Source organism: Liolophura sinensis, chromosome 1, assembly GCF_032854445.1.
Source record: "Liolophura sinensis isolate JHLJ2023 chromosome 1, CUHK_Ljap_v2, whole genome shotgun sequence".
NCBI lineage: Eukaryota > Metazoa > Mollusca > Polyplacophora > Chitonida > Chitonidae > Liolophura > Liolophura sinensis.
Genome location: NC_088295.1, coordinates 19,613,475 through 19,633,578, shown reverse-complemented (window position 1 = coordinate 19,633,578; position 20,104 = coordinate 19,613,475). Strand labels below are relative to the sequence as shown.

General features: G+C 40.2%; 1 protein-coding gene across 1 annotated transcript; it reads right to left on the bottom strand.

Annotated features, from left to right (window-relative positions):
• Positions 1 to 1,294: 1,294 nt before the first annotated feature.
• On the bottom strand, positions 1,295 to 19,883 carry LOC135481829 (meprin A subunit beta-like). Its single transcript, XM_064761554.1, has 10 exons — positions 19,444 to 19,883; positions 17,758 to 17,821; positions 9,427 to 9,561; positions 8,766 to 8,883; positions 7,984 to 8,159; positions 6,350 to 6,565; positions 5,944 to 6,093; positions 5,232 to 5,383; positions 4,187 to 4,328; positions 1,295 to 2,808 (listed from the first exon to the last, which is right to left on the bottom strand). The coding sequence occupies exons 2-10, from the start codon at positions 17,801 to 17,803 to the stop codon at positions 2,606 to 2,608; spliced, it is 1,338 nt and encodes a 445-aa protein (XP_064617624.1). The 5' UTR covers positions 17,804 to 17,821; positions 19,444 to 19,883; the 3' UTR covers positions 1,295 to 2,605.
• Between the last annotated feature and the right edge of the window lie 221 nt (positions 19,884 to 20,104).

Genomic DNA, 20,104 nt, shown 5'->3' with positions numbered 1-20,104 from the left:
TGAGATGCATAAAAAGACAACAACAATTCAACATAACAGTGTACCATATAAAAAATGTATTTATTTGAAAAAAAAAGTATATATAAGTGATTTGTATGATGTACAATTATATATATATATATATATATAGAGAGAGAGAGAGAGAGAGAGAGAGAGAGAGAGAGAGAGGGGAGAGAGAGAGAGAGAGAGAGAGAGAGAGAGAGAGAGAGAGAAAGAGAGAGACACAGAGAGAGACAGAGAGAGAGAGAGAGAGAGAGAGAGAGAGAGAGAGAGACAGAGAGAGAGAGAGAGACAGAGAGAGAGACAGAGAGAGAGAAAGAAAGAGGGAGAGAGAGAGAGAGATTACGATGTCACAACACATGAAAACCTGTTAAGATATTTACTATAAGTACGTGTAATTCCATGCATCTGTACATAGCTGATTTTTGTAACGTTAGCGTTGAAGGAAGAGTCCGGACACAAAAAAATCATTCAACATCATTGTACATATACATTGCATATTTATGGTTAGACAATTGTGCAAATCATTCTGCATAGCTGGGCAGATATGTTAACCATAGTCCTTCTACGCCAAACAGATGTGATTTGTGGGTAAAGCCGAAACAATGTCGACCTATCACCTAAGTTAGGTGAAATTAACATACGGTAATGGAGTTCGTACGAATCAGATCCGGCACAGTGCCCAGGATTGAGGTATCCAGATACTCGCTCTTACATCTCGTTCACAACTCACCAACGCTTCACCATACTTCCTACTGTGAAGTTTAGCAGTCCCTTCTGGGCTGGTTCTCTTTTCAAAAAATGCTTTTAGATACTGTTGGTCGATTAACACAGCGCTTGGATAATATCTTTTATACGAATTTAATCTCTCCGCACACAAGGACTGGTGTAACAGGCACTCAGACGAGTGTTAAATCTTCCTGTGCTCTAGCTCCTTGGCAGGGATAATGTCCAAGAAAGTCATTTATCATATTCAGTGCAAACTTATCCTGAGTGTCACAGACAGCTAAATAGCTGAATAGCTCGTGTCTAGCCTATGAGTGCGTTATTAAAACATCACTGGAAAGGCCTCCTGCTTTTTACAGGTTTACAGTCAGATATGACGCCATCCAAGCTTTGATGCGCTTGCATAGTTTGTGTCGATTAACACATACCATGTGTTGTTTTTTATATAAGGAACGCCTTAATTTATACATCATATATTAATGTTTGTTTAAAGTGAAAGACAGCACCTGACTAACGTTTATGTCCACCGAAAGACTACCATTCAAAGTACCTTAAACCGGCATTATTTATTTATTTGATTGGTGTTTTACGCCGTACTCAAGAATATTTCACTTATACGACGGCGGCCAGCATTACGGTGGGTGGAAACCGGGTGTTGCCGTACCTTCTCACGTACGCCCGGAGAGGAAGCCAGCATGAGCTGGTCTTGAACTCACAGCGACCGCATTGGTGAGAAGCTTCAATAACCTAGCTACAGATGCAGGGCCGGGGTATCCCTGGTTCAGATCATAGCGTCCTGATGGGTTGTGCTGGTGAGTTTTGACCCCAATTAAATGTGTAAAAAAATTACAATAAGATTCATGCTTAATTCTGAAACAAATGGAAATAAATTTAAGTATCACTGAGGCTGATTTAAGCATTTGACTGTGGCTGGATTTTATGCTTCAATTTTGAAGCGGTGGCTTCTAAGATGAAAGCAGTGCTAACCTAGTTATCGCGGACGTCAGAGAAAGCACCTCGGCTTGAACATGGCGTTTCAAGAAGACAGCACACAAAAAAAAACCTTACTTGCAAGAAGGAGCAAAATTTAAATTCTTCAGTTGTAATAAATTAAGAGAGAAAAAAATTTTAGCGTTTTATGGTGAGATGCCGTCTTCTCATTTCCATAAACTTTCGGCATCTCTAATAAATTTTGCTCTGACTCTGATCATAGTTATGTAGAAACTGCTGACTAAACGCTAAAATGAACAACAAAACATATACTTTGGGAGATGAATGAGACGAGACGGTATGCTACTGTCTGACATAATTCGTCATTCCATCGGTGAATTTCACACGGCTTGTAAATCATCTGATTTACACCTGTGGTGGTCCGTAAATGATACAGACCTGCCCCACAACATTGTGTGAAATGGCCCGTCGGCTACACGTAACTAAGTCGTTGTAAACAATCTCAAAATGATGTCCTATGCAGTAGTTTTGTGTTATGTCACTTCATGGAGTGAATGGGTAAAGGCTACGTCACAGCTTAGGCCGCACAATCTGATAACAACGTGTTTGATTGGATAAAATTCTCAAGATGGCTGCATCTTTTCACACCAGTCCTCTGTGTGGTATTGTCATTTTGTTTTACATGTCATTCGGTGACATCTCATTGAAATACTAAAGTATAATACTTTTTAGAAGGCTTGACTATCGTGCTTTCGACTGAAATATGTTTTAGCCAGGTGCCGTCTTGTCTTTTAACTTGCTCACCTTTACATCCCAGTCTCGGTTTACCACATTGTCAGTTCTAATGCAAAATTACGACTACATTGTTGGGATTGTGAGATAAATACAGCTCGTAGGTATTCAGCCAGTACGCATGTGCTTAACTTGGTTAACCGGAAGGGTAAAACCACCGGAGACAGTCCTTCATGTGGCACTGTTCAGTGGCCTGATCATTTCCCACACACTCCCGGCCACCATTGTCCGGTTCTGGGTTGTTACATATCCGGTTTCTTGTCATACTACCCGTTCCGCACGTGACCGAGCACTTCGACCATTCTGACCACATTCCCCATTGTCCGTCTACAGCCGCATCTGAACACAGAATGGACACATATGTGAGCATGACACCCCACCAACCGGCGTATAACGGAAGCACTCAACAGCTCAAATATAAAAACAAAAACCCTCAAAATAATAATGGTTGAGGATAGGTTTAGGAATGTCTGATATGACGCCAAGATCTTTATATTGTCGGTATACATCAATATAATTGGACTAGTTTCTTAAAATGACATTTGCACAATTTCTTTAAATTAATTATCAGCTTTTCATTAATATTTTCAATTATTATATTGTTATACTGTATATCAGGAACGAATCAACAAGCAACAAGCGAATCGATAAAGGGCGTTAGTTGGACATGCTGTGAGAATAATTGGCTGTCTGATTCCACCACACTGAATCACCACGGCATACTCCTTAGACACAGGGGGGCCTCCGTGGCTCAGTCGGATAGCGCGCTAGCGCAGCGTAGTGACCCAGAAGCCCCTCACCAATGCGGTCGCTGTGAGTTCAAGACCAGCTCATGCTGGCTTCCTCTCCGGCCGTACGTGGGAAGGTCTGCCAGCAACCTGCGGATGGTCGTGGGTTTCCGCCGGGCTCTGCCCGGTTTCCACCCACCATAATGCTGGCCGCCGTCGTATAAGTGAAATATTCTTGAGTACGGCGTTAAACACCAATCAAAAAAAAAAAAAATCCTTAGACACAGGAAAACTTTCACTCGTTAGTACTAACCTGGGTCTTCCCTGCAATACCAACTGGTTACAGCTTGGTACTACTCAGTTGTAGTTTGGTACAGCCTGGTGAAGATTGTCCTTGCAGTAATAAACTATCATGTACCAATTGGTTACTGAACAGTTCCATGCCAGTTGATACCATCCCATTCCAATTGGTAACTATGTGTTACCAACTGGCAACAGTTTGGGTATATCTTAATCTTGAACTCGTTTGCAAAACACGGTTGTGACCACAAAGCCATGTTATTACAATGCATAACCAGAGTTTTCCCGTGTAGCACATACATCGCTCGCTTCGATCACTTTAAATCACTTCCTCTACTAGAAAATCTTACAACAACACCAAGGTCACTTGGGCATTTTTCAATGCACTGACCATAGGTCTGCGCGAGGACATCGGTGGCAAGGCAACACGCCTATGGTTGCTCCATAGGCTCCAAAGGTAAAACGTGTCTATTGGAGGCAGTGATGTAAAGCGATTGTAGAGAGTGGCACAAGCGCTGTCAGGAGTATAACGCCACGGGTGCCCTGTGATAAACAAGGGATTCGCATACATTCACTGACTACTGAGTCAGTGATACATGGCACATATTTCAACACATCAATCATAACATCAAACATAACCACTGACAGCATCGTGTAAACGTCCCAGTGATTACAAGGTGACTACTTACCAAATTCCAGTGTGAAGGCATACATGGAATCCAACTTTCCCCTGTCGATGTAGGTACACGACTCCGACGGCCCGTCCCTCATATAGGTCAGGTGGGCTGTGGGTGAGCTCAAACACACCGAGTCATTCGTCAGAGCGAAAACCTGTGAGGTAATCGACGTCATGGTGATTTTTACAAGAAAAAACGTTAAATCAGCGTACAAGTGATGTTTTAAAAATGAATTAAGAGGTAGAGACGATAATGGGTACAACGTGGTAACTCAGCGGAAGTAATGTATTTGCGATCTCCAGATGGTGTAGTTTAGATTTTCAACGGATTTCAGTAAAGCCGTAAATCCCTCCCCCTCCATTAACAAAAACGAAAAACGGGACAGATTAACAGATATCATAGTTGATGGCTGATATAAGAATATCTGTTTTCAGTTAGCAATGTTTTACCATGGGTTTCTTACCATGGATGTCCAAGAGACCTGCCTTTGTCCTGAATAACTCGTTTTGTGATTCCGTATAGACCAAAATAAAATACGTAAATACTGGTGTTTTGAAATTTTAAGGTTACTTTCATATTCTTAAAAGCAAGGAAGCGGCATTTCAAATAAGTATCATTCTGTTACCGGTTGTACATTTAACATGGTCAGCCATCTTGTTGGTTCTTGTTTTTAGCATTTATGGGAGTGTCACAAGTCTCAGTAACAATCCGAGTTATTTTACGGTTTAGAAATAAGATGTCACGCTCTTCAGTTATCAATAAATCTACCAAATTGAATTCGCTAACCATTCTATTTGTCAGGGTTTGATTAGATAAAAGTTCACACCATGCCGACATGCCCACATATATACACCTGAGGAATGCTGTCGTCTGAACATAATTAACATTGCAATAACTCCAGACCTGAAACCATTTGGTTATCTGAAACCTTTTCTCATGACAATTCACTTATAGGTTAAAGTAGTGGCTACGTAAATGTTTATAATCTCTAGATCCGGTTTCCAGGCGACCAATCCGGGAAGTCGACAGTCCAAAGAACAGAGGGATTTTGTTTTACCTTGTACCCTAGTGCTCCCGCTGCGTCTGCGCACTGTCGGATCGGATCAATCCGTTCCAGGTGCATCGTTCTGAGCATCGTAGTACGACCCTCCAGGGACGATATACTTGGATTGGAACGATCATATTTCCAACAGCCAAACCTGTTAACAGCTTCAACATAAAGCAAATATATCGTGAAGAACTCATAATGGACATGGTATCATAAACAATAACCTGTAAGGCGTAAAAACGAATAACAAAATCCATCCTCGTCACATTTTAGTCTGAGTGGCTACGTACAAATGTGCAAGAGTAGGTTGAACAACAGATACAGACTTTATCTCCTTTGTCTTTGATAAAATCGCCACGCTGGATATTTGAACAGGTGCAGCCAAAACGCCACTAAGATCTATATTTTTGATTAACGACAACGTATGCACTATCATGACAACCCAAGATTATTTTTACGTCTTTCTGTCATCATTAAACCTGTTAAATGACCGCTACTCTTTATATGATTTTGTTTTTGAGTTTTTGAGTTTGAGTTTTGTCCTAAACTATTACTTCATTGGCGTCCAACCCGGTACTGAAGACATTTGTCATGAGTCAAGAACCATGGCTCTTCGAGAGGAACCTAAACTTGTGCAACGAAAGGCTGAAAAAAAGACTGGCATTTTCCTGAACTATATTGATAGACGTACGAGTTTTATAAATCACTCATTTTAACTTACGATAACATGTACTTGGACACGTTTCTATTTGCTGGGAATCTCCTTGACACCTCTTCTTATGGACACCTATACAGAATCTTTCTCTTATCCGTAAGCATTCGTTTGAGCACGGTGACCAATCGCCCCAGCTGGACCAGCCATGTGGTTTGTCTGTTAACCAAGGAAATGCGGGTCACGATAGTCTGCTGTCGAAATTAACTGGATGTTCGAAATACACCTCAAGTGTGATAAAACCATAGATATAAATTAATTAAGTATTATATAGCCAGTGCTCAAATCAGATAGTTTGAAAACAGTTGGTTATTGATACAATTTGGATATGAGGGTTTATAAATGAATGTAAATACACAGTGCTTGAAAGGTTCTCGATTTTGGCTCTCACAGATGATATGAAATCGTAACTTACCGCAGCTGTAGAGTTTATTGAGCTTTTTGGCGTCTAATTCGCTCATACCTCTTCTCTGGCCTATCTCTTTGTCGGTATTGCCTATCGGAACTATCGTCGGCTTTCGGTTAGCCGAGAAGGAATAAGCGTTGTAGTGCATGATAGAGTCATAATCGTAAGGGAGTTCCTGTAAATCATTGTAAAGCCAATCGTGCTTGTCGAAATTGTAGTCCAGTCCTGAAAGAGACCGAGGCACGTGTGATTACATCTGAAAATAGCAGCATTAAAGTGTTGATTCAGTTTACAATTTATATTGATAAAACCTCCAAGAAGATATATATTAATTAATATACCTGTTGATTTTGTTTTTATTCATCACAATTTAAATGTGTTAATGGTTTACAAAGATTAGAATTGATACGTTGATTGATTTGTTTGTTCTTCCACCATTTGAGCGGTGAAGAGTCACAGAAGCACAAACCCTAGGATAGTTTTGATCGATTCGCTATGTAGTAAATGGGAATATGTCAAATGTCATTTCGGAGAGCTTGATGTGAAACGAACCGTTAGACCCCTATTCTGGTTAGATATTATGTTGTCAGAGGTGATCAAGATCAAGATGTCAGCGATATATGAAGCGCCCGAAGCTTTATGTTTACCTTGGACTGCATAGATAAAACAAAAAGATAAAACAGAAAGACAAAACAATTGCACAAAAATTAACATTTTGAAGAACCCTGGCCACATTAACTGAATGAATTCATGACATTGTTTTCTTCGGTCTAAATCCAATTTCTTGTACATTTCATTTTGTAATAGGGCCGAAATTTCCACAGTAAGATCAGGTCACTGGAATCCCCATGATTCATTTAACAACAGTCTGATCCATACTTTGATATTGCCAACGACAGGGGCTATCGGCGAATTCCGTCTGAACGCACGCGAAAACACAAAAGGATTCCGCGATAAGAGTGCGATTGAATTTCTAGCTGCGTTACATTTCCTAAAGGAACTGCTGTAAGTTTGTTACCTCGACTCATTACAGAGACTGGAAAGTCTATATGTAGCAATCAACGCCACTGGAACTCAAGCAGACAGATATAGGGTAGATACCTGTAGTTCAATCCACTTTTCAGACTATACGATGGTATATTACCAAGGATGTTGGCTTTCGGTGACAGAGCTAAATGCAACTTGCTTGTACTTCGATATCTGAGTGCCATAGGCTGGACCTCTTGACCTACACCAAATTTCACATTTGCACAGAATATTTAATTTAGCTTTTGTTTCATTACATTTCTTTACATCTGATTGTGACATATGTAAGTCATTCACCGCGCGCAGCCATCGTAAGCCTCCAGAAATATTACAAAGCTGTGTAAAACTCCATCGGAAAAAAAAAAACAAACAAAACTGATGGAAATGCAAGGGTCTTTATAGATATTTTTCACAACTATATCTAATTTAAAGAAGAAATGTTGTGTTCCGAAGGGCGCATTGAGTTCCCATGAGCAGTTCCATTAAAGCACATATCCAACCTGTAAATCTGAATCTTGATTCCAAATCTGAAATATCAATACGCATTTTCTCATGAAAAAACACCATGACCATGTGTCACACATATGGCCATATATGACTGTATGGAGTCGACATACCATCCTCAATATTCTGCCACATTATTTGGATGTGCTGATCTCTATCAAGCCTGCAATGTTCATGCCAGAATCCCAGAGCGTGGAGAAGCTCATGGAGAGCTATACCTTTACTATTACAGTTTTCTGCCAGAGACACATCTTGTTTGCCACCGACTCGTCCCACATCTGACCAACATCTGGAATCATAAGGTCAACTATATAAAATAAGCAGTCCAGAATGCTTTCTGGATACTTTCACCTGTTGGTGGCATAACATAATCGTCAGAGGGTTTTCTCGTCTATAAATGTATTTGTGTGGTTACAAACAAGGTAAGAAGAATTAATTGTTCAAATAAACCTGACATATAAAAATATGTTTATTGTTAGTGTTGCCAGTAATACTTCCTATGCTCTACACCCTCCTATACCCCTATATTCTGTATTATTGGTAGATCTCAAAGTCTGTTATTCTTTAGTGCTTTTTGGAAGTTTACTATACGTATATACTATATCGACAGAGCTCAAAAGTGGTCTGAAAGTGGACGTTGGTCTGCATGGTGGTATTTAAATTAGTAAGTTGTCAAAATAAGAGTCAAAATAACGGAAAGGTTTACATAAGGCTTATACGTGAGGCCGTAAAGAGTAACAAAACCTTCTATAAAAAGAGTAACATTTCTATTATGTATAATGTAACAATGCACTGTTTTGTACATCATAACGTAAGTATTTAATCTGACTTTAAATTCTAAACTCTTTTTATCTTGTTTGATTTCTGTTTCTGTAAATGAGAGGTTTGGAGTTACCCATCCATGCTGGAAATAAACAGATAGTCCTCTTCGTTGTTTCTCCTTTTGAATTTCAGACATGACGATTCCTCTATGTCCTTCACCGCGGCGTGGAAAGCCTTCCTCACATTCAGACCTTATTAAATGAAATCAGTGTGATCCGTGCAACGTATAAGCAAACACGACATTTGTCATTAGTTGTGCAAAGAGTGAGTTAACTTGACCATCCTTGCATAGATGCGGAAGGAAATGGATCAAACGAGAAGTAAGCCTAAGTAAATAATATTAATAAAATAGTTTTATTATCACTTTATTACAGAATTAACACTTCATTACAGAATTATGCCTTTGATTTTACTCACTTCACCTTATAAGCTTTCAGAGGCGGGTTATTGTAGTAACACCAGTGGTAGGCCTACAGCAAATAGCATACTTTATTTGGGCTCTTGTCGAATTGATGAATATGCGAATACATGAGATATTTATCGGCACATATAACATAGGACCATTATGGAACAAGATACTGAAGTGTCGCTCGGTGAAGAATGAATGAATGGTTATGGCTTAAAGCCACTTTTTTCCCTCCATGCCCTGGCGACGTTTGTTGATGAGTACGTAGACACCACAAAATTAACTAAAAAAAATAATAACACTTTTACATGGGTGTTAAGTCTCTTACCGATAGAACTGCTCAGGATATAAGGTATTTCCCGGTCGTGCCACAACCAATCACGTGGTCGCACCACACTTCTCTCCTGACGCCGTAAAAACGCTGGAAACTCATGAGTGTTCCTCCTCGGCCAAGTTCCATGTGCTAAATCAAATACAAATGAAGTTCTGAGTTTACAGTAATACAGTCAAACTGCATGCTGACAGTGTTTTTTTTTTCGCCACAGCCATATTTTAGATTACTTATACCACTGTCCACTCTGGACACCAGCAGTTTATATACAAAATTAATCAAAAATCAGATTTTGAAATCGAGAATCCACTCTATACAAGAAAACATCATTTGGCAAAATCGTCTGAAAAATACATATGCTAAATTCATATTTGGTATGATGTAGTATGCAGTTTCCAATGGCGGTCATATTTATAGATATTTTTGCAGACTCATAAGTGATGTCTGTAGTTTTATTAAGCAAGTTGTTACAGCAAACATTTGTAACAATGATCATTTTAGATAATCGTCTCTCCGGAACCCATGTTGCCAGAATAATTAACAAATAAATAAATAAAAGTGTATTTATTATTCCTGATATAAATAGGTGATTAATTATTTATTTCATTACTGTTTAACTCCATGCTCAAAATTGTTTCCTTTATGCCATGTGTATCAAATATTCACATCATATTGGTGTTCAAGGAGATGGCCTTCAACAAATGTTCGACTTCGCAAATGAGCGTCGATCGCTGATTGTCGCCAAAGCCCCACTAAAACAACGAAATCGGGGTTATCTCCAAATTCCGTGCCCATGACTGGACTTGAACTCGCTCTTCGTGTGTGCCAGCAACTGAGAGATCATGCACGGTCTGCTTCCCACGTGAATATTTAACACTTTCCTAATTAAATTATATCTGAGTTTAAGGCCAAGATTAATTGCCTGTAGGAGGTCAACCTCAAGGCGAATTTTATAGTCTTATTTATGTATACATTCAATTCACCTCGGCCTTCGCTGCCCGAGCTCTGTAACAGCGTTTGCTCTGTAGGTGGCACTGACATATGGGCTTTCAGAAGTGTGTCTTGTAAAAATGGTCTGAGGCTGACATATGAGCTTTCAGAAGTGCGCCTGACATTAACTTGTGACGTTGTGGAAAATTTGGCTGGCGCGAACGTATGAGCTCTCAGAAATGCCGCTGATACATACCTGTACGGTTGTGGGAAGTTTGGCTGGCGCTGACATCTGAGCTTTTAGAAGTGGACCTCATACTTACTTGTGAGATTGTGCGAAGTTTTTCTAACGCAAATATATGAGTTTGTAATATCAAAGACTGATGGAAATGTAAGGATCTAATTCCATTTACGAAAAATTGCTGCGTTTCAAAGCAACTTCTGGGAATACTAACTGAGGTGATGAAAGTTTGTCTAACATTGTCCCATGAGTTTTCAAAAGTGCGCCTCTTACTATCCTGTGGGATTGTGGGAAGCTTGTATCTGAGTTAACTATCTGATGTAACTATCTGAGTTTTTCTTATACAGCCTGATGCTAACTTGTGGGATTTTTTGAAACTTATACATGACCTTGATTTGTGAGGTTTCAAGCGCTCATATGTCAGCGTCAGACAAGCTTTCTACAACCTCACAAGTTAGTTCTGAAAGCTTATGTGTCAGCGTCAGACAAGTTTCCCACAACCTAACAAGTTAGCTCTGAAAGCTCATATGTCAGCGTTAGACAAGCTATCCATAACTTTACAAGTTAGTTCTGAAAGCTCATATGTCAGCGTTAGACAAGCTTTCCACAACCTCACAAGTTAGTGTCAGGCAAACTTCTGAGAGCTCATATGTCAGTGTCAGACAAGCTATCCACAGCTTCACAAGTTAGTTCTAAAGGCTCATATGTCAGCGTCAGACAAGCTTTCTACAACCTCACAAGTTAGTTCTGAAAGCTCATATGTCAGCGTCAGACAAGCTTTCCACAACCTCACAACTTAGTTCTGAAAGCTCATATGTCGGCTTCAGACAAGCTTTTCCACAACCTCACAAGTTAGTGTCAGGCACACTTCTGAAAGCTTATATGTCAGCGTGAGACAAGCTTTCCACTGCCTCACAAGTCAGTTCTGAAAGCTTATATGTCAGCGTGAGACAAGCTTTCCACTGCCTCACAAGTCAGTTCTGAAAGCTCATATGTCAGCGTCAGACAAGCTTTCCACAACTTCAAAAGTTAGCTCTGAAAACGCATATGTCAGCGTCAGACAAGCTTTCCACAACCTCACAATTTAGTTCTGAAAACTCATATGTTAGCGTTAGACAAGCTTTCCACAACCTCACAAGTTAGTGTCAGGCACACTTCTGGAAGCTCTTATGTCAGCGCCAGACAAGCTTTCCACAACCTCACAAGTTAGTTCTGAAAGCTCATATGACAGCGTCAGACAAACTTTTCCACAACTTCACAAGTTAGTTCTAAAAGCTCATATGTCAGCGTTAGACAAGCTTTCCACAACTTCACAAGTTAGTTCTGAAAGTTCATATATCAGCGTCAGACAAACTTTCCACAACCTCACAATTTAGTTCTGAAAACTCATATGTTAGCGTTAGACAAGCTTTCCACAACCTCAAAAGTTAGTGTCAGGCACACTTCTGGAAGCTCTTATGTCAGCGCCAGACAAGCATTCCACAACTTTACAAGTTAGTTCTGAAAGCTCATATGTCAGCGTCAGACAAGCTTTCCACAACCTCACAAGTTAGTTCTGAAAGCTCACATGTCAGCGTCAGACAAGCTTTCCGCAGCCTCACAAGTTAGTTCTAAAAGCTCATATGTCAGCGTTAGACAAGCTATCCACAACCTCACAAGTTAGTTCTGAAAGCTCATATGTCAGCGTCAGACAAGCTTTCCGCAGCCTCACAAGTTAGTTCTAAAAGCTCATATGTCAGCGTTAGACAAGCTATCCACAACCTCACAAGTTAGTTCTGAAAGCTCATATGTCAGCGTCAGACAAGCTTTCCACAACCTCACAAGTTAGTGTCAGGCACACTTCTGACAGCTCATATGTCAGTGTCAGCCAAGCTTTCCACAACCTCACAATTTAGCTCTGAAAGCTCATATGTCAGCGTTAGACAAGCTTTCCACAACCTCAAAAGTTAGTGTCAGGCACACTTCTGAAAGCTCTTATGTCAGCGCCAGACAAGCTTTCCACAATCTTACAAGTTAGTTCTGAAAGCTCATATGTCAGCGTCAGACAAGCTTTTCACAACCTCACAAGTTAGTTCGGAAAGCTCATATGTCAGCGTCAGACAAGCTTTCCACAACTTCACAAGTTAGTTCTAAAAGCTCATATGTCAGCGTCAGACAAGCTTTTCCACAACTTCACAAGTTAGTTCTGAAAGCTCATATGACAGCGTCAGACAAGCTTTTCCACAACTTCACAAGTTAGTTCTGAAAGCTCATATGTCAGCGTCAGACAAGCTTTCCACAGCCTCACAAGTTAGTGTCAGGCACACTTCTGAAAGCTCATATGTCAGCGCCAGACAAGCTTTCCACAACCTTACAAGTTAGTTCTGAAAGCTCATATGTCAGCGTCAGACAAGCTTTCCACAACCTCACAAGTTAGTTCTAAAAGCTCATATGTCAGCGCCAGACAAGCTTTCTACAACTTCACAAGTTAGTTCTAAAAGCTCATATGTCAGCGTCACACAAGCTTTTCCACAACTTCACAAGTTAGTTCCAAAAGCTCATATGTCAGCGTCAGACAAGCTTTCCACAGCCTCACAAGTTAGTTCTGAAAGCTCATATGTCAGCGTTAGACAAGCTTTCCACAACCTCACAAGTTTGTGTCAGGCACACTTCTGAAAGCTCACATGTCAGCGTCAGACAAGTTTTCCACAACTTTACAAGTTAGTCCTGAAAGCTCATATGACAGCGTTAGACAAGCTTTCCACAACTTCACAAGTTAGTTCTAAAAGCTCATATGTCATCGTCAGACAAGCTTTCCACAACCTCACAAGTTAGTTCTAAAAGCTCATATGTCAGCGTCAGACAAGCTATCCACAACTTTACAAGTTAGTTCTGAAAGCTCATGTGTCAGCGTCAGACAAGCTTTCCACAACCTCACAAGTTAGTTCTAAAAGCTCATATGTCAGCGTCAGACAAGCTTTCCACAACCTCACAAGTTAGTTCTGAAAGCTCATATGTCATCGTCAGACAAGCTTTCCACAACCTCACAAGTTAGTTCTAAAAGCCCATATGTCAGCGTCAGACGAGGTTTCCACAACTTCACAAGTTAGTTCTGAAAGTTCATATGTCAGCGTCAGAAAGCTTTCTACAACCTCACAAATTAGTTCTGAAAGCTCATATGTCAGTGTCAGACAAGCTTTCAACAACTTTACAAGTTAGTTCTGAAAGCTCATATGACAGCCTCATACATGCTTTCCACAACCTCACAAGTTAGCTCTGAAAGCTCTTATGTTGGCTTCAGACAAGCTTTCCACAACCTCACAAGTTAGTGTCAGGCACACTTCTGAAAGCTCACATGTCAGTGTCAGACAAGCTTTCCACAACCTCACAATTTAGCTCTGAAAGCTCATATGTCAGCGTCAGACAAGCTTTCCACAACCTCACAAGTTAGTTCTGAAAGCTCATATGTCAAACAAGCTTCCTACAACCTCACAAGTTAGCTCTGAAAGCTCCTATGTCAGCGTCAGACAAGCTTTCTACAACTTCACAAGTTAGTTCTAAAAGCTCATATGTCAGTGTCAGACAAGGTTTTTACAACTTCACAAGTTAACTCTGGAAGCTCATGTCAGCGTCAGTCAAGCTTTCCACAACTTTACAAGTTAGTTCTAAAAGCTCGTATGTCAGCGTTAGACAAGCTTTCTACAACCTCACAAGTTAGTTCTAAAAGCTTATATGTCAGCTTCAGACAAGCTTTTCTAATACCTCACAAGTTATTTTCAGGCACACTTCTGAAACTCCTTGTGTCAAAAAACTTTCTTACAGCCTCACAAGTTAGCATCAGGTACACTTCTGGAACTTCTGGTGCTAAAAAACTTTCTTACAGCCTCACGGGTATCAGGCACACGTCTGCAACTCCTAGTGCCAAAAAACTTTCTTGCAGCCTCACGGGTTAGCATCACACACTTTTGAAACTCCTAGTGCCAAATAACTTTCTTACAACCTCACGGGTTAGCATCAGGCACACTTCTGAAAGTCCTAGTGCCAAAAAACTTCCTTACAGCCTCACGGGTTAGCATCAGACACACTTCTGAAACTCCTAGTGCCAAAAAACTTTCTTACAGCCTCACGGGTTAGTATCAGGCACACTTCTGAAACTCCTAGTGCCAAAAAACTATCTTACACCCTCACGGGTTAGCATTAGGCACACTTCTGAAACTCCTAGTGCCAAAAAACTATATTACAGCCTGATGGGTTAGCATCAGGCACACTTCTGAAACCCCTAGTGCCAAAAAACTTTCTTACAGCCTTACGGGTTAGCATCATGCGCACCCTCTTGAAACGAATATGTTAGTGCTGTATAAGTTACAAAGAGGTATATTAGAAAAACAAACCCCATGTATGTTACAAGGCTAAGTGCAGTAGAAACAGCAATGTGATATTAAAAGATCGAATTAAGAAACAGCCACGCAAGATATAAAATATATAGATAAATACATGACATAAAAAAACCTTTGTACTGGTCTGCCTGCAAGTTGATGTATGTAGACCTACTGCTTGAAACCCAACAAGTTAATGCCAAACGAATTGCTTAAAATACTGCATGTTACTGGAAACCGCAAATCTAGAAAACTTTCTTAACGTTAGTGTCAGGTGCAAACCTACTGTTTAAAACATCAAAAAGTATCTGGCCTGTTCACTGAGGGAGAAAAGTAAAAAGACCATACCCCATACACACTGCAAGGAAATGTACTCGTGGACATAAATTACGAAGAAGCCACACCAAGTACACTTTATGTGCTCGCTGGACCAGGCGCACTTCCTCACAAACTGGTATCTGGTGTAGATTTAATGCTTGGGTCTATTTATTTGAAACTCCACAGGCTATTATAAGCGAAAAGCTTGAAACCTAGTCAATTAGCGCAAGTAAATGTGAGGCGCACTTCTACTGTCAGACTAAACTCATAAAGTAGTGAGCAGCCTATCTGCCAGACATGATTTCCTTTGTAGCAAGTAAGTTCTGGATGAAAAAGACTTATCCTAATGTCCTGTGCATGTCAAAAGTTTACCTGCAGTAGGAACAGCATCGTGGTCTTTAAACAATCGTGTAGGCACACTGCTTGAAACCCCACAAAGTAGTGTTAAGTACAAAATATATAGATAGATATACGACATAAACAACCTCAAGTTCAGGCTGGAGTGAATAAGGCACCCTTCTAGACAGCCCCACAAAGCGAAAGCGAAATGCTTGAAAAGCCAAAAGTTAATGTCAGCCACGGCCATAGAAACTTCATAAGCTGGTCCTGCGTCAATCAGTTTGCTACAAACCTCGAGTTTAGGCTAGTCTGCGTCAGGTGAAACCTCATAAGCTATAGTCTCGTGTAAGCACACTGCTTGAAACCCCACAAAGTAGTGTTAAAACCTCGCAATTTTTCGGTCATGTGCACTTCTAGAAACCTCACAACTTATTGTCACTTGTAAGCCTACGGCTAAAAAATACAAAATACAGTGTCAAACAAAGTTAGTGTAAGGTACGCTTCTAGTACCAAACAAACTTCCAACAACCTCGCAATTTACTGTACCATGTGCACTTCTCGAAACTCAAAGGTCAGTTCCAGCCATGCTTCCCACGGCCTGACAAGTTACGTACCAGGCGCACTTCTAGAAACTCAAAGGTTAGTGCCAGGCAAGCTTCTCACAACCTCACAAGTTAGTATTAGGCGCACTTCTGGAAACCCAAAGGTTAGTGCCAGGCAAGCTTCTCACAACCTCACAAGTTAGTACCAGGCGCAATTCTAGAAACTCAAAGGCTAGTACCAGACAAGCTTCTTACAGCTTCACAAGTTAGTACTAGGCGCACTTCTAGAAACTCAAAGGTTAGTGCAAGGCAAGTTTCCCACAACCTCACAAGTTAATACCAGGCGCAATTCTAGAAACTCAAAGGTTAGTGTCAGGCAAGCTTCTCACAACCTCACAAATTAGTGCCAGGCGCAATTCTAGAAACTCAAAGGTTAGTGTCAGGCAAGCTTCTCACAACCTCACATCTCCCTATGTATGTGGCAAGACTACATGTATATGCTTTAGGCGCACTTAAAGAAACCTCACCATTTAGTGTCTGATGTAGACCTACTGCATGAAACCCAACAAGTCATATTGTCAAGCGAACAGCTTAAATCTCGTAAGTTAGTGTTAGGCGCACTCCTAAAAACAGCATGGTTAGCGTCAGGCGTTGGTTGACTTGAAACATCAGTCTGAGGTGCACTTTTAGTGCCTGGCCAACTTTCCACAACCCAACCATATAGTATCAGAGGGATTTCTAGAAACTCATAGCCTTTTTCGTAACCTAACAATACAATACCAGGCAATGCAGACTAGGCCGGTGAGGAAGAATAGAAAAACAATGCACTGCCATATGCAGGATACAAAGCTATACGTGGAGTAGAATCTCGAGTACTGTTTGGCCTACTTAAGGTGCCCTCTGCTTAACACTGCTTGAAAATGGCTTTAAAACTCGCAAAGTTTCTGTCAGGCGCACTTTTAGAAATCCCAAAAGCTAGCATCACATGTAAACTGTCTGCTTGAAACTGCCGGAAATGTCACACGCGAAGACCTTTAAACTTCGCCAGTTAGTGCAAGCTTCACATGTAGCAATCTCTCAATCAAGTCTCAATCTCTCAATAAATGACCTATGCTAAAAGACAAAAGGTCAAAAAAGTTTACCGACAAACCCCCGGAAAACCGTCCGACAGACAAACCAACTAAAATTTCCCTCCCTCGGCTTCTCAGTACTCGTGTCTGCAAGAAGCGTCAGCTAGTCGCGAGGAATGACGTCACTTGAATGCGCAGACATGCTTGTTAATTCTTCTGTCATCATCTTTATACAAAACATACATGTATAGGTAGTCTATATGTCTCAGTCTAAAAACATGCAATTAGATACATGATTGGGACAGCAGCTGGGGAAAATGTATTTTGTCCATCATATTTTCATTTCTATGTATGGAACACTATAATTAGCATAATAATGTCTTCATTTTATACAGGCTATATGAAACTGATGTATATGTTTAGGAAAACAATATGGGTTTGTCCACTTTTTGGTTTAGGAGTGGTAGAAGCTATAAAAAACTGTGTTAAAATACTCATATAGAAGAGGTTGCCTCGTGAGTTCGTTACATTACCGCTCATGTTTCCCTGTACAGGCCTCCTATCAGCAGGTTGCCTCATCAGTGCGCCTTCTACTGCCTACAGAAAAACAATCAGTGCATGAACAAAACCAATTCAAAATGTAGGCACAAGCGCACAACACAGTAAAAAGATATTTTGAAGTATTTGGCGAATAAAACAACATTTTTTGTAGAAATAAGAAGTTAGTTTCATGTAAATAAATTTCATCTATACTGTGCACTATATTATTAGCATATATTTTTGTATCTTGTTTACAATGATATATACAAACCCAGTCTCTATCACTAGAGGGACCAAAAGTATTTGTTCCTTAAAACCACCAAGGACGCATAATATCATACTTCTTTTATCCTACTTTTACCTATGCCCTGTATGTATATGACTTTTTCACTTTTTTGCTAAATGAGCAAATTAGTTTATTAAACTGTTCAAACCATTTACGCAAAATGACCAACAGAAAAGCTGGAAACAAATTAGCATGAAACTGTATAGGCCCCTATACACATCATTATTCTCCAGAGATTGTGTTGCCCTCAGTGTTAATTTAATTAGCGATGAGAGTTTGTAGATTCAGGTTTGTCCAATTACAGTCTATACTCATGCTTAAATATTCAAGTACTTTCCTACCTTGGGTGAGAGAATAGTCGTGATTATACTCAATAAATAGATCCAGGTTAGGTATACATGCAGTCTCCAGTCACTATTGGCCATGGTGTAACGGAGAATAGCAAAGTTCACGACTAATATGTATATGGTTAGAAAGGCAGATGAGTAAGGGCTGTACATCTCATGTTATATACCGTAGTTAGGAGTTTGTCTACTCTGGTTCTTGGACTGTTTTGTAAACAAAGCGTGAATCAGGAATACAAGAGAACAATATCACTGGTCTGCTTGTGGTAGCGGATGCTTCGTCTACGCTTTCCATTGTTTAACCTTTCTAATGTCTATGGCCTTATCAACGTATTTGGTCTAATATATGTATTACAGCGCTTTATGTTTAACTATATATAAATTTCTTTTTTTATTATCTCTATGTATACGCATTCATATGATGTATAAATCGCTGAACAATTATATTGAATTTGAATCACGTGCAACCTATCAAACATACAATTTGTTAACACATGTTTATGTTATGTGGATTAACCTTCATAATCATTCTAAAGGATGATCAAAGAATTGGTAGTCACGCGCTAACAATTTAAAGATGCATGCAATGTTCACGGCAACAAGTTGCAAGCGATTTTCATAAGATTATGTTGAGAATAAATTGCTTTTCTCTGGTTGGTTTTCTGCACGTCAGAAAAATGTGAAATAATTTTGGAAAATCCCCTTATTTTGTTAATCCACTATATACCTGAATGTGGGAAATGCTAATTTGGTTCCCGGAAATATATATAAAAAACACTTATCGGAATCAGAGCCAACCTAATAGGATTTCTAAAGAGTTACCCCCAAAATGTAAAAATTGTCTTCAGTGGTTCCATACCGGAATATACGGCCTACGTGGCCCGAGATGTCTCTTTACATCATTCCAACAGAGATGCTAATTTCAATCTGTGAGTCGAAGTAAACGGTTTACAACAGGCGGCTAAATTCGTAGCAGTCATATCACTCTGATCAAGGTCAAAGGTCGGTATCTGACCCCTGCACTTTGGTTCTAAATGTATGTCAATTACCTTTATTTACTGCGCTTAACAGAGATGTGAGTACATATCATCTCCTCCTCATCTATATGTCCTCCTCCCCGGTATCCTCCTCATATATATGTCCTCCTTCCCGGTGTCCTCTTAATCTATATGTCTTGTATGTCCTCCTTCTCATATATATGTCCTCCTCCTTGGTATTTTCCTCATCTATATGCCCTCCTCCCCGGTATCCTCCTCATCTATATGTCCTCCTCCCCGGTATCATCCTCTTCTATATATCCTTCTTCCCCGTATCCTCCTCAGCTCTATGCACTCCTCCCTGGTATCCCCCTAATTTAGGTGTCCTTCTCCCCGGTATCCTTTTTATCTATATGTTCTCCTCCCCGGTGCTCTCCTCAGCTATATGTCCTCCTCCACGGTGTCCTCCCATCTTTATCCAAAACAAACAAAACTCTGATATATTCTAACTAGACGCAAAACAGCAATGAAAATGTATAGTATATCAACAACCTAAAATGTCCGTGTGGCAGTATTATCCAATCAGTGCTCCTTTACACTTGAGTTCTAGGACTTAACTGCCCGAATTGCGCACGTGTAACCTATATAGGCCTATGTCCTCCTCCCCGGTATCCTCCTCATCACTATATCCTTCTCCCCGTAATTTTGTCGTATCTTCCTGGTGTACTCTATT

Bases quoted from the DNA above. Each gene is read 5' to 3' on its own strand.
- LOC135481829 (XM_064761554.1), bottom strand. From the start codon at position 17,803: ATGAGGCAACCTGCTGATAGGAGGCCTGTACAGGGAAACATGAGCG. The intron at 4,329-5,231 runs GTAAAACAAAAT...ATTACCTCACAG, and splicing joins CGGGAGCACTAGGGTACAAG to GTTTTCGCTCTGACGAATGA. The intron at 2,809-4,186 runs GTAAGTAGTCAC...TTCTGTGTTCAG, and splicing joins TGCCTTCACACTGGAATTTG to ATGCGGCTGTAGACGGACAA.